At 45.4% G+C, this 18,152-nt stretch overlaps 1 protein-coding gene across 1 annotated transcript in view; it reads left to right on the forward strand.

Moving 5' to 3' along the window:
- The window catches only part of ABCC4 (ATP binding cassette subfamily C member 4 (PEL blood group)), a 241,638-nt gene that overhangs the window by 18,997 nt on the left and 204,489 nt on the right, over positions 1-18,152 (forward strand). Inside the window, exons 2-3 of the mRNA XM_036080095.2 lie at positions 16,897-17,007; positions 17,554-17,674. Coding sequence (XP_035935988.2) covers positions 16,897-17,007; positions 17,554-17,674 — 232 coding nt within the window. The remainder of the gene's footprint in view (positions 1-16,896; positions 17,008-17,553; positions 17,675-18,152) is intronic.

Raw genomic sequence — 18,152 nt, forward strand, 5'->3', positions numbered from 1 at the left:
CTCAGCGGGGAGCCTGCTTCTCCCTCTGCCTGATGCCCCCGTTGCTTGTACGCGGGCGCTCTCTCTCTGACGAATAAATAAAATTAAATCTTAAAAAAAAAAAGTAAACTCTATAACCAGTGTGGGGCTCGAACTCACAATCCCAAGATCAGTGTTCCATGGTCTACCAGCTGAGTCAGCCAGACATCCCTGCTTTGTCATATTTTTAATGTGTGCATATTCCAGTGGTTTCACAATCTGTTTTTAAAATGCAGTGTTTATTTTTTAAAATATTTTATTTATTTGACAGAGAGAGAGAGAGAGAGAGAACACAAGCAGGGGAAGTGGCAGGCAGAGGGAGAGGAAGAAGCAGGCTCCCTGCTGAGCAGGGAGCCCAATGTGGGGCTGGATCTCAGGACCCTGGGATCATGACCTGAGCCGAAGGCAGACGCTTAAACTGCTGAGCCACCCAGGCACCCTAAAATGCTGTGTTTAATATAAACACACCTCTTTAGTAACACAGGTCCTATGTTTGTCTTTTAAAATAGCTCTAAGATGTTCCATCATGTTCATGTATTTTAGCCATTTATCCGTTTTTGGGCATTTGCAATTTGGATACTTTTTAAAGTAGGATTTTGAATATAATCATCAAATTCTTTGGATTCTTTAATTCTGAACCATATAATCATTCTTCTCAAAAATACATAACCAGCACCTTCTCTGCCCCAGGCACCAGCCTTGGCATTGGGAAGAGAAAATGGTGGCCCCCCCCACCTCTTTTTTTTTTTTTTTTTTTTGACGACCTTCTCTTACAAGATTTAAAGCTTGGTTCTGTGGAGTAAGTTTCTAAAAAGGTAAATTTTCGAGGCAAAGGATACTCTGGCTTTGTAGGTTTAATTATGTATTTCTGAGTTGTTGGTTTTTCTTTTTTTAGATTTTATTATTTTATTTGAGACACCCCACATGCATGTACGCGAATGGTGGGAGGGGCAGAGGGAGAGAATCTCAAGCAGATTCCACGCTGAGTGTGGAGCCCGACCCCACGACCCGGAGATCATGACCTCAGCTGAAACCAAGAGTTGGACGCTTAACTGACTGAGCCACCCAGGTGCCCCTTCCTGAGTTGTTCTAGAGAAAAACTGGATCAGTTTTGAGTCTTACAATCTTGTAAATGTGTCGGTTAACTCATAGCCTAGCTAATATTGGAATGAAAAAAAACCCCTTTTATTTATATATATATATATATATATATATATACACACACACACACAATTTATATATGTACACATATGTATATAAATTAGGTCTGGCGTAGTACCTTCAAATTGTCATAATTATGATTCCCAGCGAGGCTGATGGTCTCCCAGCATGATTTACTATTGGGTTTCCTGAGCATGTTGGCTGTTTTCTCGAGCGAGCCCCTTAACCAGTGAGGGAGGACCCAGGTGCCCCTGACTTGAATCCTGCTTTCTTCATGGTGGCCTGGTGAAGCCCAGGTGCTCCCCTTCCCTCTACCAAGAGGCCCTGTTCCCCACATGTGTCGCTGCTGTCACGTCCCACAGCTGTTAGGAGCCTTCTCCCTGTTCCACTTCTGAGCCAGTGATCCCCAGAGACATGGCTGGGGGTCATGCGGGGACAGCGGGGGCTGGGGCCCGTATGTCCTCATTCGGTAGCTGGTCTGCTGGGCAATGTCTGAAATCCCTGCTTCCTGCTCTTTCCCCAGGCATCCACCACAGCTAGTTCTCTGGGGAGGAAGGGCTCTTGGATATGTCCTTTCCAGGTTTCCTCAGACCAGGTACCCTGAAGCCTGGGATTCATGATTTACTTGGTCCTAGTTCAATTATTTAACTGACCTTGACATCTTAGGGCCAAGTTTTCTCTCTGGGGTTCATAGGCCGTACCAGATTTGCAGGGAGTGTTCTCTAACCCCCTATGATCGAAGAATCATTTACCATCCACCTTCGTGTGACTGTCAAGTGTGGAAGCGTAATTCATTCTCCATGCAACTCCAGACCAAACCCATGAGGAGATCCTCTCGGTGCAGATTCTCGGTCTCTGCCTCAGATCTTCGGAAACAGAACCCCAGTGAGGGGGGTCTGGGTTTATTGTTAATGAGCTTCTCAGGTGATTTCATCACAGCTTACATGAGAACTCTGTCCTAGATTTAGAGCATGTGGTCATAAGGCAAGGGGAGAGAGCTTTTAAGACCTTTCTAGTCTTTTAGGGGCGCCTGGGTGGCTCAGTTGGTTAGGCGACTGCCTTCAGCTCAGGTCATGATCCTGGAGTCCCGGGATCGAGTCCCGCATGGGGCTTCCTGCTCAGCAGGGAGTCTGCTTCTCCCTCTGACCCTCCTCCTTCTCATATGCTCTCTCTCTCTCTCATTCTCACTCTCTCAAATAAATAAATAAAATCTTTAAAAAAAAAAAAAAGACCTTTCTAGTCTTTTGATTCAGTGTTGGCCGAAGTGTTTGTAGTGACCGTGAGAGGCTGGTGGGTGCCAGGTCTGGGACTGTCGTTTTGTATTAACTTAGGTGAGGACAGGGAGGCCATGGGGGAAAGGGGTGGTCAGAGCAGGGCAGGCAGTGGTGAGCTGACCTCTCAAGGCCAAGCTAAGGACGTGGTGTCTTGAGATGTGAGCACCTGGCCTGGAGCTTTAGCGAGAGCTCCCCCTGCACGGAGTTCTGGCCCCAACTACCTGGAGTTCATCCAAACCTCACAGGTGAAGGGTGCAGCCCTCCATAAGACTGCCCTCTCTTCAGACAGCAGTTGCAAGTTTGGGGGTCCCCAGGCCACCCTCATTTCTGACCCAACTGGCTACAAAGTCAGGGGTTCCCACAAGCCACTTAGGTTCAGTAATTCGCCAGAACAACACCTACAACTCAGGAAAGTGCTGTCTTTACAAATTACAGATTTATTATAACCAACAGATATAAATTGGAACCAAAGGGAGGGTGGTGAGGTCTGGGGGGGTCCCAAGCTGGAAGCTGCCTTGTCTTATCCTGTGGAGTTACGATGTATCACCCTCCTGGCACATCAGTGTGTGACAATACTCAAGAGTATTGCCAACCAGGAAAGTTCCCCCAAGCTTTGGCGTCCAGAGTTTCTATTGTGATTTTCTTTTTTTTTTAAATATTTATTTATTTGACACAGAGCACAAGCAGGGGGAGCGGCAGGCAGAGGGAGAAGCAGACTCCCTGCCGAGCAGGGAGCCCGATGCGGGACTCGATCCCAGGACCCTGGGATTGTGACCCGAGCCGAAGGCAGACGCCCAAAGGCTGAGCCACCCAGGCGCCCACTACTGTGATTTTCTTATGTAGGCATCATCAGTGGAATCACTGATGATGCGATTGATTTCAGTCTCCAGCCTCCTGCCACAGAGGTTGGGCTGGTGCCCTATCACTTAAAGGCCTAACGCTCTGATCAGTCATATGGTTTGTCTTTGGAACTCCCATCCTGCATCGTCTGTTAGCGTAAACTCACTTGGGGCCACCATGAGTCACTCTGGTTAGCATAAACCATCGGGGCCCACACTCTTGTTACTTGTAAAATTCCAGGGATTTAGAGGAACCAGGACAAAGTCCAGGAAGGGGGGACAATGCCAGCCAAAGTCTTTTTTTTTTTAGCCCAGTTTTGAGGCATAATTGACAAAACGGTAAGGTATTTAAAGAGTACAGTGTGATGCTTTGGTATATGTATACATTGTAAGAGGATTCCTCCACCATCTAGTTTAATTAACACCTCCATCATCACCTCATATCCCCCCCCCCTTTTTTTGGTGAGAACATTTGAGTTCTCTCCTAGCCAATTTCAATGATATGGTACAGTGTTATCAACTATAGTCACCATATTACACATTAGAGCCCCAGCCCTTAGTCATTTCATAGCTGAAAGTATATATCCTTTTTACTAGTCTCTCCTTCCTCCCCCTTCACCCCTCCCTCCTGCCCCTGGCAACCACTCTTCTCTATTTCATTTAGATGACTTCGACATTTTGTTTAAGATTCCACATACTAGTAATACCATGTGATATTTGTCTGTCTGTCTCTGACATATTTTTTTTTTTAAAGATTTTATTTGTCAGAAAGAGAGCGAGAGACGGACCATAAGAGACGATGGACTCTGAAAAACAAACTGAGGGTTCTAGAGGGGAGGGGGGTGGGAGAATGGGTTAGCCTGGTGATGGGTGTTGAGGAGGGCACGTTCTGCATGGAGCACTGGGTGTTATGCACAGACAATGAATCATGGAACACTACATCAAAAACTAATGATGTAATGTATGGTGATTAACATAACAATAAAAAATTAAAAAAAAAAAGAGAGCGAGAGAGAGAAAGAGCACAAGCGGGGGGAGTGGAGAGGGAGAAGCAGGCTCCCTGCTCAGCAAGGAGCCCGATGCGGGGCTGGATCCCAGGACCCTGGGATCATGACCTGAGCCGAAGGCTTAACCGACTGAGCCACCCAGGCATCCCCTGACTTCCTTCTTGTAGCCTAACGCCCTCCACATTCATCCATGTTGTCACAAATAACAGGGTTTCCTTTTTCAAAGGTCGGATAATATTTCATCGTGTGTGTGTATATATGTACCACACACACACACACACGTTTTTTGTGAATACTGCGGTGAACAAGGGAGTACGGATATCTCTGAGATAATGATTTCATTTCCTTTGAATACATACCCAGAAGTGGGATTGCTGGACCATGTGGTAATTCTATTTTTGATTTCTTGAGGATCCTCTTTTTCTATAGTGGCTCTATCAATTTACCTCTCTACCAGCTGTGGATGAGGGTTCCCCTTTCTTCACATGCTCTCCAGCACTTGTAATTTCTTGTCTTTTTGATAATAGCTGTGTTAACAGGCGTGAGGCCATACCTCATTGTGGTTTTGATTTGCATTTCCCTGAAGATTAATGATGTTGAGCATCTTTTCGTGTACTTATTGACCATCTGTATGTCTTCAATAGAAAGATGTCTATTCAGATCCTCTGCTCATTTTTTAATCAGATTGTTTTTTTCCTGTTGAGTTGTAGGAGTTCTTTATGTATTTTGGATGTTAACCCTTTATCAGATAGATGATTTGCAATTATTTTCTCTTAATCAGTAGGTTGCCTTTTCATTTCATTGATGATTTCCTTTGCTGTGCAGAAGCTTTTTAGTTTTTTCTTTATTGACGTGTAGTTGACATACAATATTATTAGTTTCAGGTATACAACATAGTGATTCAATATTTATATACATTAGGAAGTGATCCAAGTGACTAAGGTTTATCCAAGTGACCAAGATAAATCTAGCTACCATCTGTCACAGTTGTTACATGTTATTAATATGTCTCCTACGCTATACCTTGTATCCCTGTGTTGTATTTTATAACTTTTATCCCCTTACCCTGTTTTGCCCATCCCCTCACCCCCTTCCACTCTGGCAAAAACCGGATTGTTTTCCATAGCTGAGTCTGTTTTGTTTTGTCTGTTTGTGTTTTAGATTCCACATATAAGTGAAATCATACAGTGCGTATCTTTGTCTGACTTAATTCATTTAGCATAATACCTTCTAGGTCCATCCATCCATATTTTTGCACAAGAAGGGAGCAAAGGGGAGCTTGATAGAGTCCCACTTGTTTGTTTTGGCTTTTGTTGCTTTTGCTTTTGGTGTCAACTCCAAAATATGCCAACACCAACGTCAAGGATCTTATTGCCTTTGTTTTCTTCTAGGAGTTTTATAGTTTCAGGTCTAAAGTCAAGTCTTTAATCCATTTTGAGTGCATTTTTGCATATGGTGTAAGATAGTGGTCCAATTTCATTCTTTTGCACATGGCTGTCCAGTTTCCCAATGCCATTTATTGAAGAGACAGTCCTCTCCCCATTGTATATTATTGTCTCCTTTGTCATAAATTAATTGACCTTATATGTGTGGGTTTATTTCTGGGCTCTCTTTTCTGTTCCATTGATCAATGTGTCTGTTTTTATGCCAATACCATACTGTTTTGATTACTATAGCTTTGTAATACATTTTGAAATTCGGGAGAGTGATGCCACCAATTTTGTTCTTCTTTATCAAGACTGCTTTGGCTATTTTGGGGTCTTTTTTTTTTTAATTTATTTACTATTTATTTAAAAAGATTTTATTTATTTATTTGACAGAGAGCATGCTCACACAAGCAGTGGCAGAGGGAGAGGGAGAAGCAGGCTCCCCACTGAGCAGGGAGCCCGATGCGGGGCTTGATCCCAGAACCCCGGGATCATGTCCTGAGCCAAAGGCAGATGCTTAACCAACAGAGCCACCCAGGTGCCCCTATTTGGGGTCTTTTGTGGTTCTGTACAGATTTTATAATTATTCTATTTCTGTAGAAAATGGCATTGGAATTTTGATAGGGATTGCATTAAATCTGTAGATTGCTTTTGTGGTATGGATGTTTTAACAAGATTCTTTTAATTCATGAACACAAAGCATCCTTCTGCTTATTCATGTCTTCACTCAACAGTGTCTTACAGTTTTCAGAGTGCAGGTCTTTCACCTCCTTGGTTAAATTTTTTCCTCGATATTCTATTCTTTTTGATGAAATTGTAAATGGGATTGTTTTCTTAATTTCTTTCTCCTATTTTGTTGTTAATGTATAGAAACAGCAGATTTGTGTATATTGATTTTGTATCCTGAAACTTTACTGAATTCATTTATTCTAACATTTTGGTGGAGTCTTTAGGGTTTTCTATATATATAGTGTCATGTCATCTGCAAATAGTGAAGGTTTTACTTCTTCCTTTCCATTGTGGATGCCTTTTATTTCTTTTTCTTGCCTAATTGCTCTGGGTAGGACTTCCAATACTACTATGTTGAATATGAGTCATGAGAGTGGGCATCCTTGTCTTGTTCCTGATCTTAGAGGTAAAGCTTTCAGCTATTCACTGATGAATATGAAGTTAGTTGTGGGCCATAGAGTTTTATTTATTTATTTTTTAAAAATTTATTTATTTTAGAGAAAGAGAAAGAGAGCGGGATGAGTGGGAGAGGGAGAGAGAATACCAAGTAGACCCCACACTGAGCTGAGCACAGAGTCCAACACGGGGCTCGATCTCATGACCCTGAGATCACGACTTGAGCCAAAACCAAGAGTCAGATATGCTTGACCAGCTGCCCCACCCGGGCACTGCTGTGGGCCATAGAGTTTTGATGATTGTCTTTCAAATGTTTTTAAATCTGGTACTTTTTTTTTTATAAGATCTTATTTATGTATTTGAGAGAGAGAGAGAGTGCGTGCGTGTGTGTGTGTGTGTGTGTGTAGGAGCAGAGGGAGAAGGACCAGCAGACTCTGCGCTGAGCTCAGAGCCTGACACGGGCTTGATCCCAGGAGGCTGAGGTGGAGCTGGATCCCAGGACCCTGAGATCACTACCTGAGCCGAAATCAAGAGTCTGATGCTTAGCCGACTGAGCCAACCAGGCGCCCCCACTGCTTTTTTTTTTTTTTTTTTAACTTTTTACTTTGAAATAATTTTAACTTGACAGAAAAGTTGCAGGAGTGGTACAGAACTCATATACCCTTCATCCATGTTCCCTAACATTAGAATCTAGCATAGTTGCCATTCTATCATATTATTCCTTTTTATCTGACCTATTTGAAAGTAGATTGTAGGCATGATGCTCCGTTACTCTCTGAACATTTTAGCATGGATTTCCTGAAAATAAGGATACTTTCTTGCGTTACCAGGGTATTCCGATCAAAACTCAGAAATTAAAGTTGATACATTACTACCATCTAATTCTCCGACTGCATAATCAGTTTGCTTACATTACCCATTTTAGGCCCAGGATAACATGTTGTATTTAGTTTTCATATCTCTTCAGCGTCTTTCAGTATGGAATACCTTATGCAATCTCTCATGTTGTCGGTATTTCTGAAGAACATGTAGATTATTACTCTGTAGAATGTTCTTCAATTCATGTTTGTCTGATGTTTCTTCATAGTAGGAACACCTAGAAGTAAACGTTCAGTGCAATCCTATGCACATGATGTCCACTTGTCTCATTACTGGTGGTGGTAACTTTTATCACTTGGTTAAGATGGTGTCTACCAGGTTTCTCCACTTTAAAGTTAATTACTAATTTCTAAAGACTTTTTGCCACTTATTCTTTGAAGTTAATATCTTAAGTAATTTATCATCAGAAGCCACCCCCCTCCACAGTATCGTTAGAATACAGTAAAGCAGTTGATTTTGGTCTATTGATTACACATATTACCACTTGCCCTTAGTACCTTTGAGTTGGACTTTCTACTTTTGTAAAACTATCTGTATATAAATTTTATTACTTTTCTTTATCTTTGCTCCCCTCCCACCCCTTCGATAGCTGTTATTAGTATGTGATGAGCTATCCCTTTTTAGTATCTTATTTTATTTTTTAAAGATTTTATTTATGTATTTGACAGAGAGAGACACAGTGAGAGAAGGAACACAAGCAGGGGGAGTGGGGGAGGGAGAAGCAGGCTTCCCGCAGAGCGGGGAGCCCGATGCGGGGCTTGATCCCGGGACCCTGGGACCATAACCTGAGCCGAAGGCAGATGCTTAATGACTGAGCCACCCAGGCGCCCCTTAGCCCCTTAGTATCTTATTTTAATGAGAATGAATTTAGTGTATTTTGATGGCAAGCAGAGTTCCTTGTGGATGTAGTTTTTTAGATATTTAGTAAATAAAATACAGAATTTTAAAATATATATTACTGCTATGCCAATTTAAGGAATTTAAGAATAAATTTGATAGATGCTTCAGTTGATATTAAATAGGGATATTAAAGTTTTTTTAAAGGATGGTTTGAGTTGCAATGTTCTTGTTTTGATAGAGTAAATTAGTAATAGGGTATTGAATTTTAAACTCTGATTTTTGATCATGTGACTTGTCTTTATGGTGGAGTGGCAGTCCCAGAGTTAGGACCAAGCAAAGGGAGGTGAGATTTGTTTTAACTAGAGGGGAATAAGGCTGGGAGAGTAAATTGGATCTAGTTTCCTTCCACGAAGGAACGTGGCCTTTCTTTCCTTCCTTCCTCCTTCCTTCCTTCCTTCTTATTAAAAGGTTTTATTTTATTTATTTGTCAGAGAGAGCACACACAAGCAGGGGGAGCGGCAGGCAGAGGAAGAGGGAGAAGCAGGCTCCCTGCTCAGGACCCTGGGATCATGACCTGAGTTGAAGGTAGATGCTTAACTGACTGAACCACCCAGGCACCCCTTATTGTCCTTTCTTAATGTTTCTTTGAAATCTCATTCCTGACTGGTTTCATTACCTTCCAAAGTCCATCATCTACAAAGTGGGTTGAAAACTTGTGCTATTTCCCTTTTATAGGATAAAGGATAAAGTTCATTTGGAATATAAGACCTTTGGTTACCCCATTACCACACCAAACCCCATGCAGTTTTGAACCTGCTGTTCCTAGGCAGTATGTCTTTGCATGTCTGGTTTTGTTTTTCTGAAAAATTCTTCTTTCTTGCCTTGTCTCCTCAGTGGGCTCCAAATGATTCTCCTGAATTTTACTCAAAAGCTTTGTCTCTTCCTGGTAACCCTCCCAAACCTCCTTTGAGGGTTCCCAGGTGTATATGCTTTCCACTTTTCATGGTGCAAATGGTTCCTGGACCTGGCCAATGACCAGAATTGGCAGGGCTTGGGGGGCCTTTAGAAAAGGCCAACCAGTTGGGTTCTATCTTGGCTTACTCTTATTCAGTCATTGCATGGGGCTTTGCCATCTGTTAGTCTTGGTTTCAAAACTCTCCAGGTTGAGATTGGGATTTTGATATTTAGCCAGGGTTGGGACTCTTGGTGTAAGTCCCAGACGAGAGCCTCCCGATGGTCATGCCAAGCATACTGTATGGCACAGTCTCCAACTTGAGCCTGCGTCTGCATCACCTGGGAGAGTCAGTAAGGTACAGAGTGCTGGCCCCACTCCAGAGTTTCTGAGTCAGAGGTCTGCGGTGGGGCCTCAAGGTCTGTCTGCATTTTCAGCAAGGACGCTGATGCTGCTGGTCTGGGGATCCCACTTTGAGAATCTATGCTGTACAGGAGATCGGTCACTGGTGAGTGACCTGAAAAAAGCCAAGAAATTGATCTTCTGTAGGGCTCACGATCACCCTTGTCATGTCATACTGTAATTCTTCAACATAAATCCCTCACTCACTGGACCTGGACCGTGAGCCCCTGGAGGGGAATTGGACCGATGAATATAGATATGGGTTTGTACCATTATCCTTGTTTTGGTGGCTAAGGGACTGCTGCCAATGCCCTGTGGTGACTCTCTGGGAACATTTGAAGTAAAGTTTTATGGCTTTTCCAGAAAGAGAAAAGGCTCAGGACAGTGGTTCTGGCCCGGGGCATTTTGGCATCTGGCAGTGTCGGGAGACATTTTTGGTTGTTGCAACTTGGGGAGGGGAGATGCTACTGGCATCTTGAGGATGGAGTCCGGGGATGCTGCTAGCTGTTCTGTAATACACAGGACAGCCCCTGCACCGAAAAAGCACCCAGCCCCAAGTGTCAGGAGTGCCGAGCTTAAGAACTCCTGCTTTTAGGGGAAGGGGGTTCAAATGAGCTAGTGTGGGTCTTACTGTGAGATCCGTGTGCCTCTCATTTGTCACTCACCCCAGGCCCTGCGCTTGGTCTCCTTGACCCTGAGTACCCTGCCTCCCTCTACTCCTTGTCCCCCCAAGCTCTGCCCTGATGGAGTCCCCAGGCTGGACCTTACGAGCCTCCAGTGACAGGTTGGCAGAATCTCCAGGGAAAATTAACCCAATGACTAATAATTAGCAACAGCCAGAAGTGCTTTAAAATACATCCTTTTAACAATAAATGACTTATTTAATTGGGGCTAGGGCATTTGTTGAATGATTTACTGACCTCAGCTGACCTGCACATTCCCCGTTCATATAAGAACTTAAGGAGGGTTGTCTGGGTGTCCTCTGCCCCTGCTTCTCACCCAGGGGAGAGCCGTGCATTCACTTACTCAGAATGACCCACTGCGTGCCAGGCACAGGGAACACCACAGAAAGACTGTGTCCTGCCCTCATGGAGCTCTTGTCCTAAAGGGGAGAGAGACAAAATAAGTGAATTTTTTTCTCTCAACAAATAGATTGTAGTAAAGGGGTAAATAAAGAAGAGGGAAATAAATTAGAGAATCAGGTGTGTTTGGTTTTTTAAGAGCAGGTAGCCTAGGCCTTGCCGTGGAGGTGACCGTGAGTTTGGGAACTGGAGGAGAGAAGGTGCCATCGTGGGTGAAAATGGGGAAGAGCATTTGTTCTCAGCAAAGGGACCAGCCAACAGGAACTTGGAACCCCAGCAAGCAGGCATGCTGGAACACTGGGCGAGGGGGACTGGGCTGGAGATGGGGCTTGTGAGCTGGGAGGGACCCCATGCAGGAGAACGGCATGGCCTTGTGTTTTTACGAAGTCATTCTGACTTTTCTGTAGAAAGACCGGGAAACCAAGAGTGCGAGCAGGCAGGCCAGTTAGCGGGCTGTTGTAGCACGGGGACCTGGTGGGGGAAGCAGAGGCTCCAACAGGTGGATGGGGTCAGGAGGTCAGCTGTGGGCCGAGTTGATGCGTTGGCTGAGGGGAAAGGAGGCTTCCGGTGACGACTGGGTTTCTGGTCTGAGCGGTGGGCTCTTTGAGGTTGACATTTACAGAGCGGGGGAAGAATAGTTTTGGCAGGGAAATCAGGAGCTCCATTGTGGAGGTTAAGGGGGCTGCCTCTTGGCATCTGAGAGGAGGTGACAAGTATGCACTTCACCATAGGAATCTGGCGTTTGGTGGGAGAGGCCTGGCTGTCAGCAGCTGGATGGTATTGGAAGGCCGGGGATGGACAGCTGTCCCCTGGAGAAAGCACAAGGCTGCACTCTAGTCAGTGGCTTGCAGAGTAAGAGGCTCACAGCCATCGGTGAGCGTTGCGGAGGTTCAAAAGCCCATCCTTGATGTGTTCCTCAGAAGAGTGAAAGGCAGGAATGTTCCAGAAGAAGAGATGAATGTGAGCAGCTGGGGTTTGGGGTGCCCTTTGTGTTGGGTGTGGAGATCACTTAGAATGATGCAGGGAGTTGGGGGGTCAGGGGGAAGCCTGATCCGCTAAAGTCCCCGAAGAATGATAGGCAGTGACAGAGAACGTTTTATTTATTTATTTTTATTTTATTTTTTTAAAGATTTTATTTATTTATTTGCCAGAGAGAGAGAGAGGGAGAGTACAAGCGGGGGAGTGGCAGGCAGAGGGAGAAGCAGGCTCCTTGCTAAGCAAGGAGCCCGATGCGGGACTCGATCCTAGGACCCTGAGGTCATGACCTGACCGAAGGCAGACGCTTAGCCATCTGAGCCACCCAGGGGCCCCGACAGAGAATGTTTTAGATGCAGCAGTGATAGCAGGTGCATGGCTTTTGGAGCTGCCGGGGGTGTAGACAGCTAGGACGCACAGGCAGGGCATGGGGCTAGAAAACAGAATTGGGAAACTGAAGGGCCACCTCGAGGCTGCAAGAAGGTTGTGTCCCCAGGGGCCAGCCAGGGCTCTGCTGAGAGCACAGAGCGTAGGGCACAGGGGAGTTTGTCACTCATGGGAGCCAGTTCCAGAGAGCTTCATGGAGGGCTGGGAGGGAGGGTTGGGGACAGGGGTCAGACTGTAGGCGGCAGCTTGGAAGGAAGAGCTTCCTTTATGGGGATAAAGTGTCCTTCAGCAGTTTGGAAGAAAGCATTTGAACAGGCACTAATGACCAGACGTTCAGAGCAGAGGCAGTACCAGGCACTCTCGGGCTCAGAAGGGGATCTTGGTGATGACTGAATCCTGGGCCTAGCGGGGGCCGTGCTGGTTGTAGTGACTAGATCCTGCTGCTTGTCTCCTCCTTGCTAGTTCCAGCCAGCGGTGCTTTAATCCCTTCACAGTCTTGGGGTAGTAGCTTACTCGTGATTCTTCTCACTGGTACTGAATTGTAGGCAAAATTTTTTTTTATAGAAGGGGATTAGGACAGTAATCCATGCATGATGATTGTAGAGTCTAGGTGTTGGTGTTGGTGCGGGGAGATGGGTGGGGATGAGGACACGATGAAGAAGAGGTGTTGGATTAGCTGGTAGGAGAGGAGGAAGACAGGAAGTCCAGCCGTGAGCCCTGGAAGCTCCAAAGTCGAGGTCAGAAGCCTCTGCCTCTGCAGGGTCCACAGCTTGGAGGGGGGAGGAGGGAGCAGAGGGAGCTGGGGTAATGACCCATTTTGAGGATAGCTCACCTGCAGGGTGGGTGTTCTGACCTTGCACTGGATGGATTCCTGTGATATCTGTGCCCAGGCATCATGATGTACCAGGCTCTGCGTTTGGTCATGGAGATTGCAAGTGGTATGGGGGTCGCGTTGTCCTGAGGGGTTGATAAGTCTGGTGGACTGGAGGAAATCCCGCTGCTGTCTTTAGTGCTGTGCAGGAGGTAAGAAGGAGAGAGTAAGCTGAGGAGGGAAGGACTGTTGGGGCAGAACTGGGTTGCAAGATGGCTGCAGTGGTTTGGAATTGTTGACTAAATGTCCCCAGGGATACATTGGAAGTCAGAGGTCTGTTGGCTCAGGTCTCCACGTCCAATTCCTTACTTAGCTGGTGGCACAAAGTAGGCTCACCATCAGATGGAAAAGAAAACCTTTGGCCCTTGTTGGTGTTTGTGGGGCTCAGCCTGGCTTTTTGGGATTTGGGCACTGAAGGGGATTGGGAGGTCTTTAAATCAAGATCTGGGGTAAAAAAAGTTTGCTTAATTGAGTAACTTCATCTAAGTTATTTATTAGAGCCTTTTTAAGGGGTCTCGAATGTGATTACTTAAGAGCTATGTCACCGTCAAGGCTGGTATTTGGTGGGTCTTTGTAGTGTTCAAAGCAACCCCAGCTGCTCCCCTCAGCAGCCTCGGGAGGTGTTCTCCCCATTTGCCAGAGGTCAATACTGAGAGGTCATATGGCTAGTTCAAGGTCATACAAACAAACCAGAAAGTTGGCACAGTCTGGAGAATTATGACACATCCAGCAGAATTTTTTTCTCACTAACTTTTAAAAAATTGTGGTAAAATACAGATAACATAAAGTTTACCATCTTAACCATTTATAAATATACGGTTTAGGGGTGGTAAGCTCACTCACATTGTTAAGCAACCAATCTCCAGGACCCTTTTCATTATCTTGCATTAGTGTTTCATTAAGCACGGATCCCCATTTCCCCTCTCCTCCTGGCCCCTGGCAACCACAGTTCTGCTTGCTCTCTGTATTAGACTACTCTAAGCACCTCAAGTAAGTGGAATCATAATATTTTTCCTTTGCGACGGCACCATTTTACATTTCCCAACGGCTGCATGCAAGGGCTCCAATTTCCCCACATTCTTGCCGAACTTATGTATTTATTTTTTTGATGGTTGCCATGCTGATATGTGTGAGGTTTTGTCTCACTGTGGTTTGATTTCCTTTTCTCTAGTGATGAGCATCTTTTCCTCTGCAAACAGAATTTTCAGGGCAGGGTGTCCTCATCTGGGTAAGCTGCTTTGCTAATTGCCTCTGCATTTTCCAAAGGGATACCTGCACAATAAGGGTGGCCCCGTACGGTTCAAACCTGTCTGGTGGTAAAGCTCACACGGATTTATGCTTTTGTCTGGGAAGGAAATTGAGACGGAGAGATATTGGAAGACCGGCAAACAGTCATAGAGGTGCTGAACTTGGAGCGGGGAGCGGTCCGGGACCGTGGGGTCCCCAGTACTATTGCTGGGACTAGAGCCCAGCCTTCCACCTCCAGGACTGGGGTTCTTTAGAGGTACCAAGCTACCAGGATTAGCAAAATCTGAAGCTCAGTTTCTCTCTTTGCTTCCTTTGTGATTCACAGAATTCATTTATACAATAACAAAAAAATTCTTGAGCTGCTCTTCTGTACCCAGTATTGTGCTAGGGATAAAGCTGTCAATAAGAGAAATAGGATCTCTACTTTCCCAGGTTGTTGTCTGGCCTCTGAAATGTCCTTACTGGCAAAATCAGTGAAATGGTGTTCATGGTTAGGCTGGCTCTGCGTTAATTATTGTCATTTACGTAACGTATAATGGATCTGTATAGGGCTCTTTAGATCTTCTGTACAGTTGTTTTCTTTCCATAATTAGTAACTTGTAGAGCTCATTTGAAATTATATAAATACTGTGCTCCACATCACACTTTTCACCATGAGTTTTAACTTCATCGGTCATTCCCTAACTCCATGGTTCCTTCCGTATTTGTTTGCATTTCAGAATTTTCCTTCTCTCCCGTTTATGTGGCAGTAAGGATTCGTGGATTCTTCTGGTACTTAATGGTGTGACTCATGGCTATTTATTTGGTGCTGGAAGTATCCCAGATTCGTCTGGTGAGAGCCCTTGTCTCCTCTGGCCTTTGGGCACATCCTCGTGATTCCTTGAGCGCCTCCTTATTGTATGGAGTGAGACGTTCCAGGCCCATCTTGTACTTTTCTCTGCCTGTTCTGGGTTGGTGTCAGCCTATGGAAGAGGTGCCGTTGCTAGGAATGACGTGGACTCTGCTCGCCCGGGCCGGACTCCGTATGCGGCCCCATAGGCATTTCGCTTTTGCAGCCAGTGCTGTGGCCAGACCAGCCCTTGTGATTCTTGTGGTTGCAAGTCGCGTCTCGGCAACAGCTTTTAGGGAACTTTAGAAAAGAGAGGGTTTATTATTCACGGGTTCTGCAGGGTGCATGGCATGCCTGGGGCATGTCTGGGGCCTCATGGCCAGGTGGAAGCGGAGGAGCGGGGCTGGGCACACATCTGGATCTGGGGTTCTGCCTTTATAGAGGTTGAGGGTGGGGTGCCTGGGGTTTTGTGAGTTCACTCTTTATTGGTGAATTTAAAACATTAGAGGGAATTAAAGCACAGGAATGGAAAAGCCAGTGGTCAAATGGTCAGTTATCTAGGTCAACCTGAGTGTTCTAAAAGAAGAGGGACCCCCTGGCTCTTTATCTGGTGTGGCTGGCAATGTCTTCATTGGAGATGGAGGTCTTTGAAGTGGATGCCTCAGCAATCAGAAGCTTAATGTCAGGCGTTTAAATTACAATTAGGAAAGCTAATTGTCGGGTGCTTTTATAAACCACCCCAACCTTGAAATCAGACATTTCCTCTAGGAGACCTGGTTCCTTTTAGGGAAGAAAGATATGAAAATACCCAGATCTGGGTGAAGGAGGCCGAATGGTACAAACTTCTAGTTATAAAATAAGTAAGTCCCGGGGAGGTCATGGAAGGCATGGCGACTATAGTTAATAATTCTGTATTGCATATTTGAAAGTTGCTAAGAGACTAGCTCTTAAAAGTTCTCCTCATAAGAAAAACAATTTTTGTAACAATGTATGGTAAAAAACCCCAAGATCTGAGCCCTAGAATACTTTTTACTACTGGTATGTCCCTGCTTCTGCGGTCTCTCAGTGGGTAGAGCTGTGTGAGAGTGTGTGTGTGTGTGTGTGTGTAAGCACATATTTATTACCCCCAATATCTCTAATGTAGACTTTCAAAAAATTGAAGTATAGTTGTCCCACAGGGTCACATTAGTTTCAGCTGTGCAGTGTTGCCCTTCGATGACTCAGTGGGTTATGCTGTGTCCACCCCAAGTGTGGCCGCCATCTGTCACCACACACGACTCTGTGCCTTTCATCCCTGCGCCTTACTCGTGTTCCGTAACTGGAAGCCTGCACCCCCGACCCCCCTTTTTGCACGCCCCCTCCCCCTCCCCTCCGGCAACATCAGTTTGTTCTCTGTATTTATGGGTCTGTTTCCGCTTTTTGTTTGTTCATTGTGTTTTTAGATTCCATATATAAGTGAAATCGTATGGTATTTTGTCTTTTAGGCTTTTTTTTTTTTTTTAAACCCATGAATGTAGGATTCTAATTAGACAGATGTGTAATTTGGATGTGTATTACTTTCCTTTTCTCTTGGAAAACAGGTGGCTGAACCCCTTGTTTAAAATTGGTCACAAACGGAGATTAGAAGAAGATGATATGTATTCGGTGCTTCCAGAAGATCGCTCGAGGCATCTGGGAGAAGAGTTGCAAGGGTAAGGCACAGGCGGGAATGAGAAGGGTAAGGAGGAGTGAGAATTTCTAAGTGTGTGTCTTCATGGTTTGGGACTTCACATGGGTTTTGCCTTCCCCTAGGCCCCTCTGGAGCCTCCTTCCCTCATTTGTGCGCTGCCCTCCCCTCAGGCTGTCCCCGGGCTTAGCCTACTTTGGTGGCTGGGGGAAAACCTGTTTCCTGTGCTTCTGGGGAGTGGAGGTTGCCAGCAGCAAAGGCTCTGGATGCCAAGCTCTGTCCCCAGAGATGGTCTCACCGGAGGAGGTTGTCTGTGCGCCTGTCTGCCTTCCTGGCCCGCTCCCGGCGCTCTCATTCCAGCCATCCTTGGCCAAGACTTGTTTCCTGAGACTGGAACTTTTCCCCTCAAGGCATGTTTTTTCTGGGGCTTCAGATTCCGCCCGGGGGCCCTGTGAACAATTGGCCAGAGCTGAGGAAGCAGCACCTCCCCCCCCGGGGGGGGCAGTCATCTGTGCTTCTGAGTGTGCTTGGCCGTGCTGTTTCTCACCGTGCTTGGTTTTTCTCCTTGCAGGTACTGGGATAAAGAAGTTTTGAGAGCCGAGAAAGACGCTCGGAAGCCTTCTTTAACAAAAGCAATCATAAAGTGTTACTGGAAATCCTACTTAGTTTTGGGAATTTTTACGCTCATTGAGGTAAAAGCTTTTATGTGCGGTGTGTTGTTTTTCCGCATGTGCGGGTGGGTACTGAGGTGGGCAGCACTGCTGGGGACAGAGGCAAGTGATTTAACGTCTGAGGATAAAGCACATCCAGGAAACATGATGCACGTAGTTCAGCAGTTATACTCATCTTCAGAATGGGCGCATTCGTAAGTGGACCTCGGGGGGATTACTGTTTTTCTTCTCATGAATTGCAGGAGGATGGTGCTGAGAAGTTTTATGCCCTGTTAGGATACTGTTGGTGCTCAGTAAATGTTATAAATGCTAAGAGTGATCCTTGACCCAGAGAAGACTCTACAACCTCAAGGAATATGTGCCCTCTGATTTGGAGGAAATAAATTTGGGTCAGAGCCCAGAATAACTTAGGTTTTCAGCAAATAACACCTAACTTGACCAAGCCAAGTCTGATAAATGTCTTCCCGTGAAGGATTTATTGCCTTTCCCCCTTCCAGGG

Source organism: Halichoerus grypus, chromosome 4 (genome assembly GCF_964656455.1).
Source record: "Halichoerus grypus chromosome 4, mHalGry1.hap1.1, whole genome shotgun sequence".
Lineage (NCBI taxonomy): Eukaryota > Metazoa > Chordata > Mammalia > Carnivora > Phocidae > Halichoerus > Halichoerus grypus.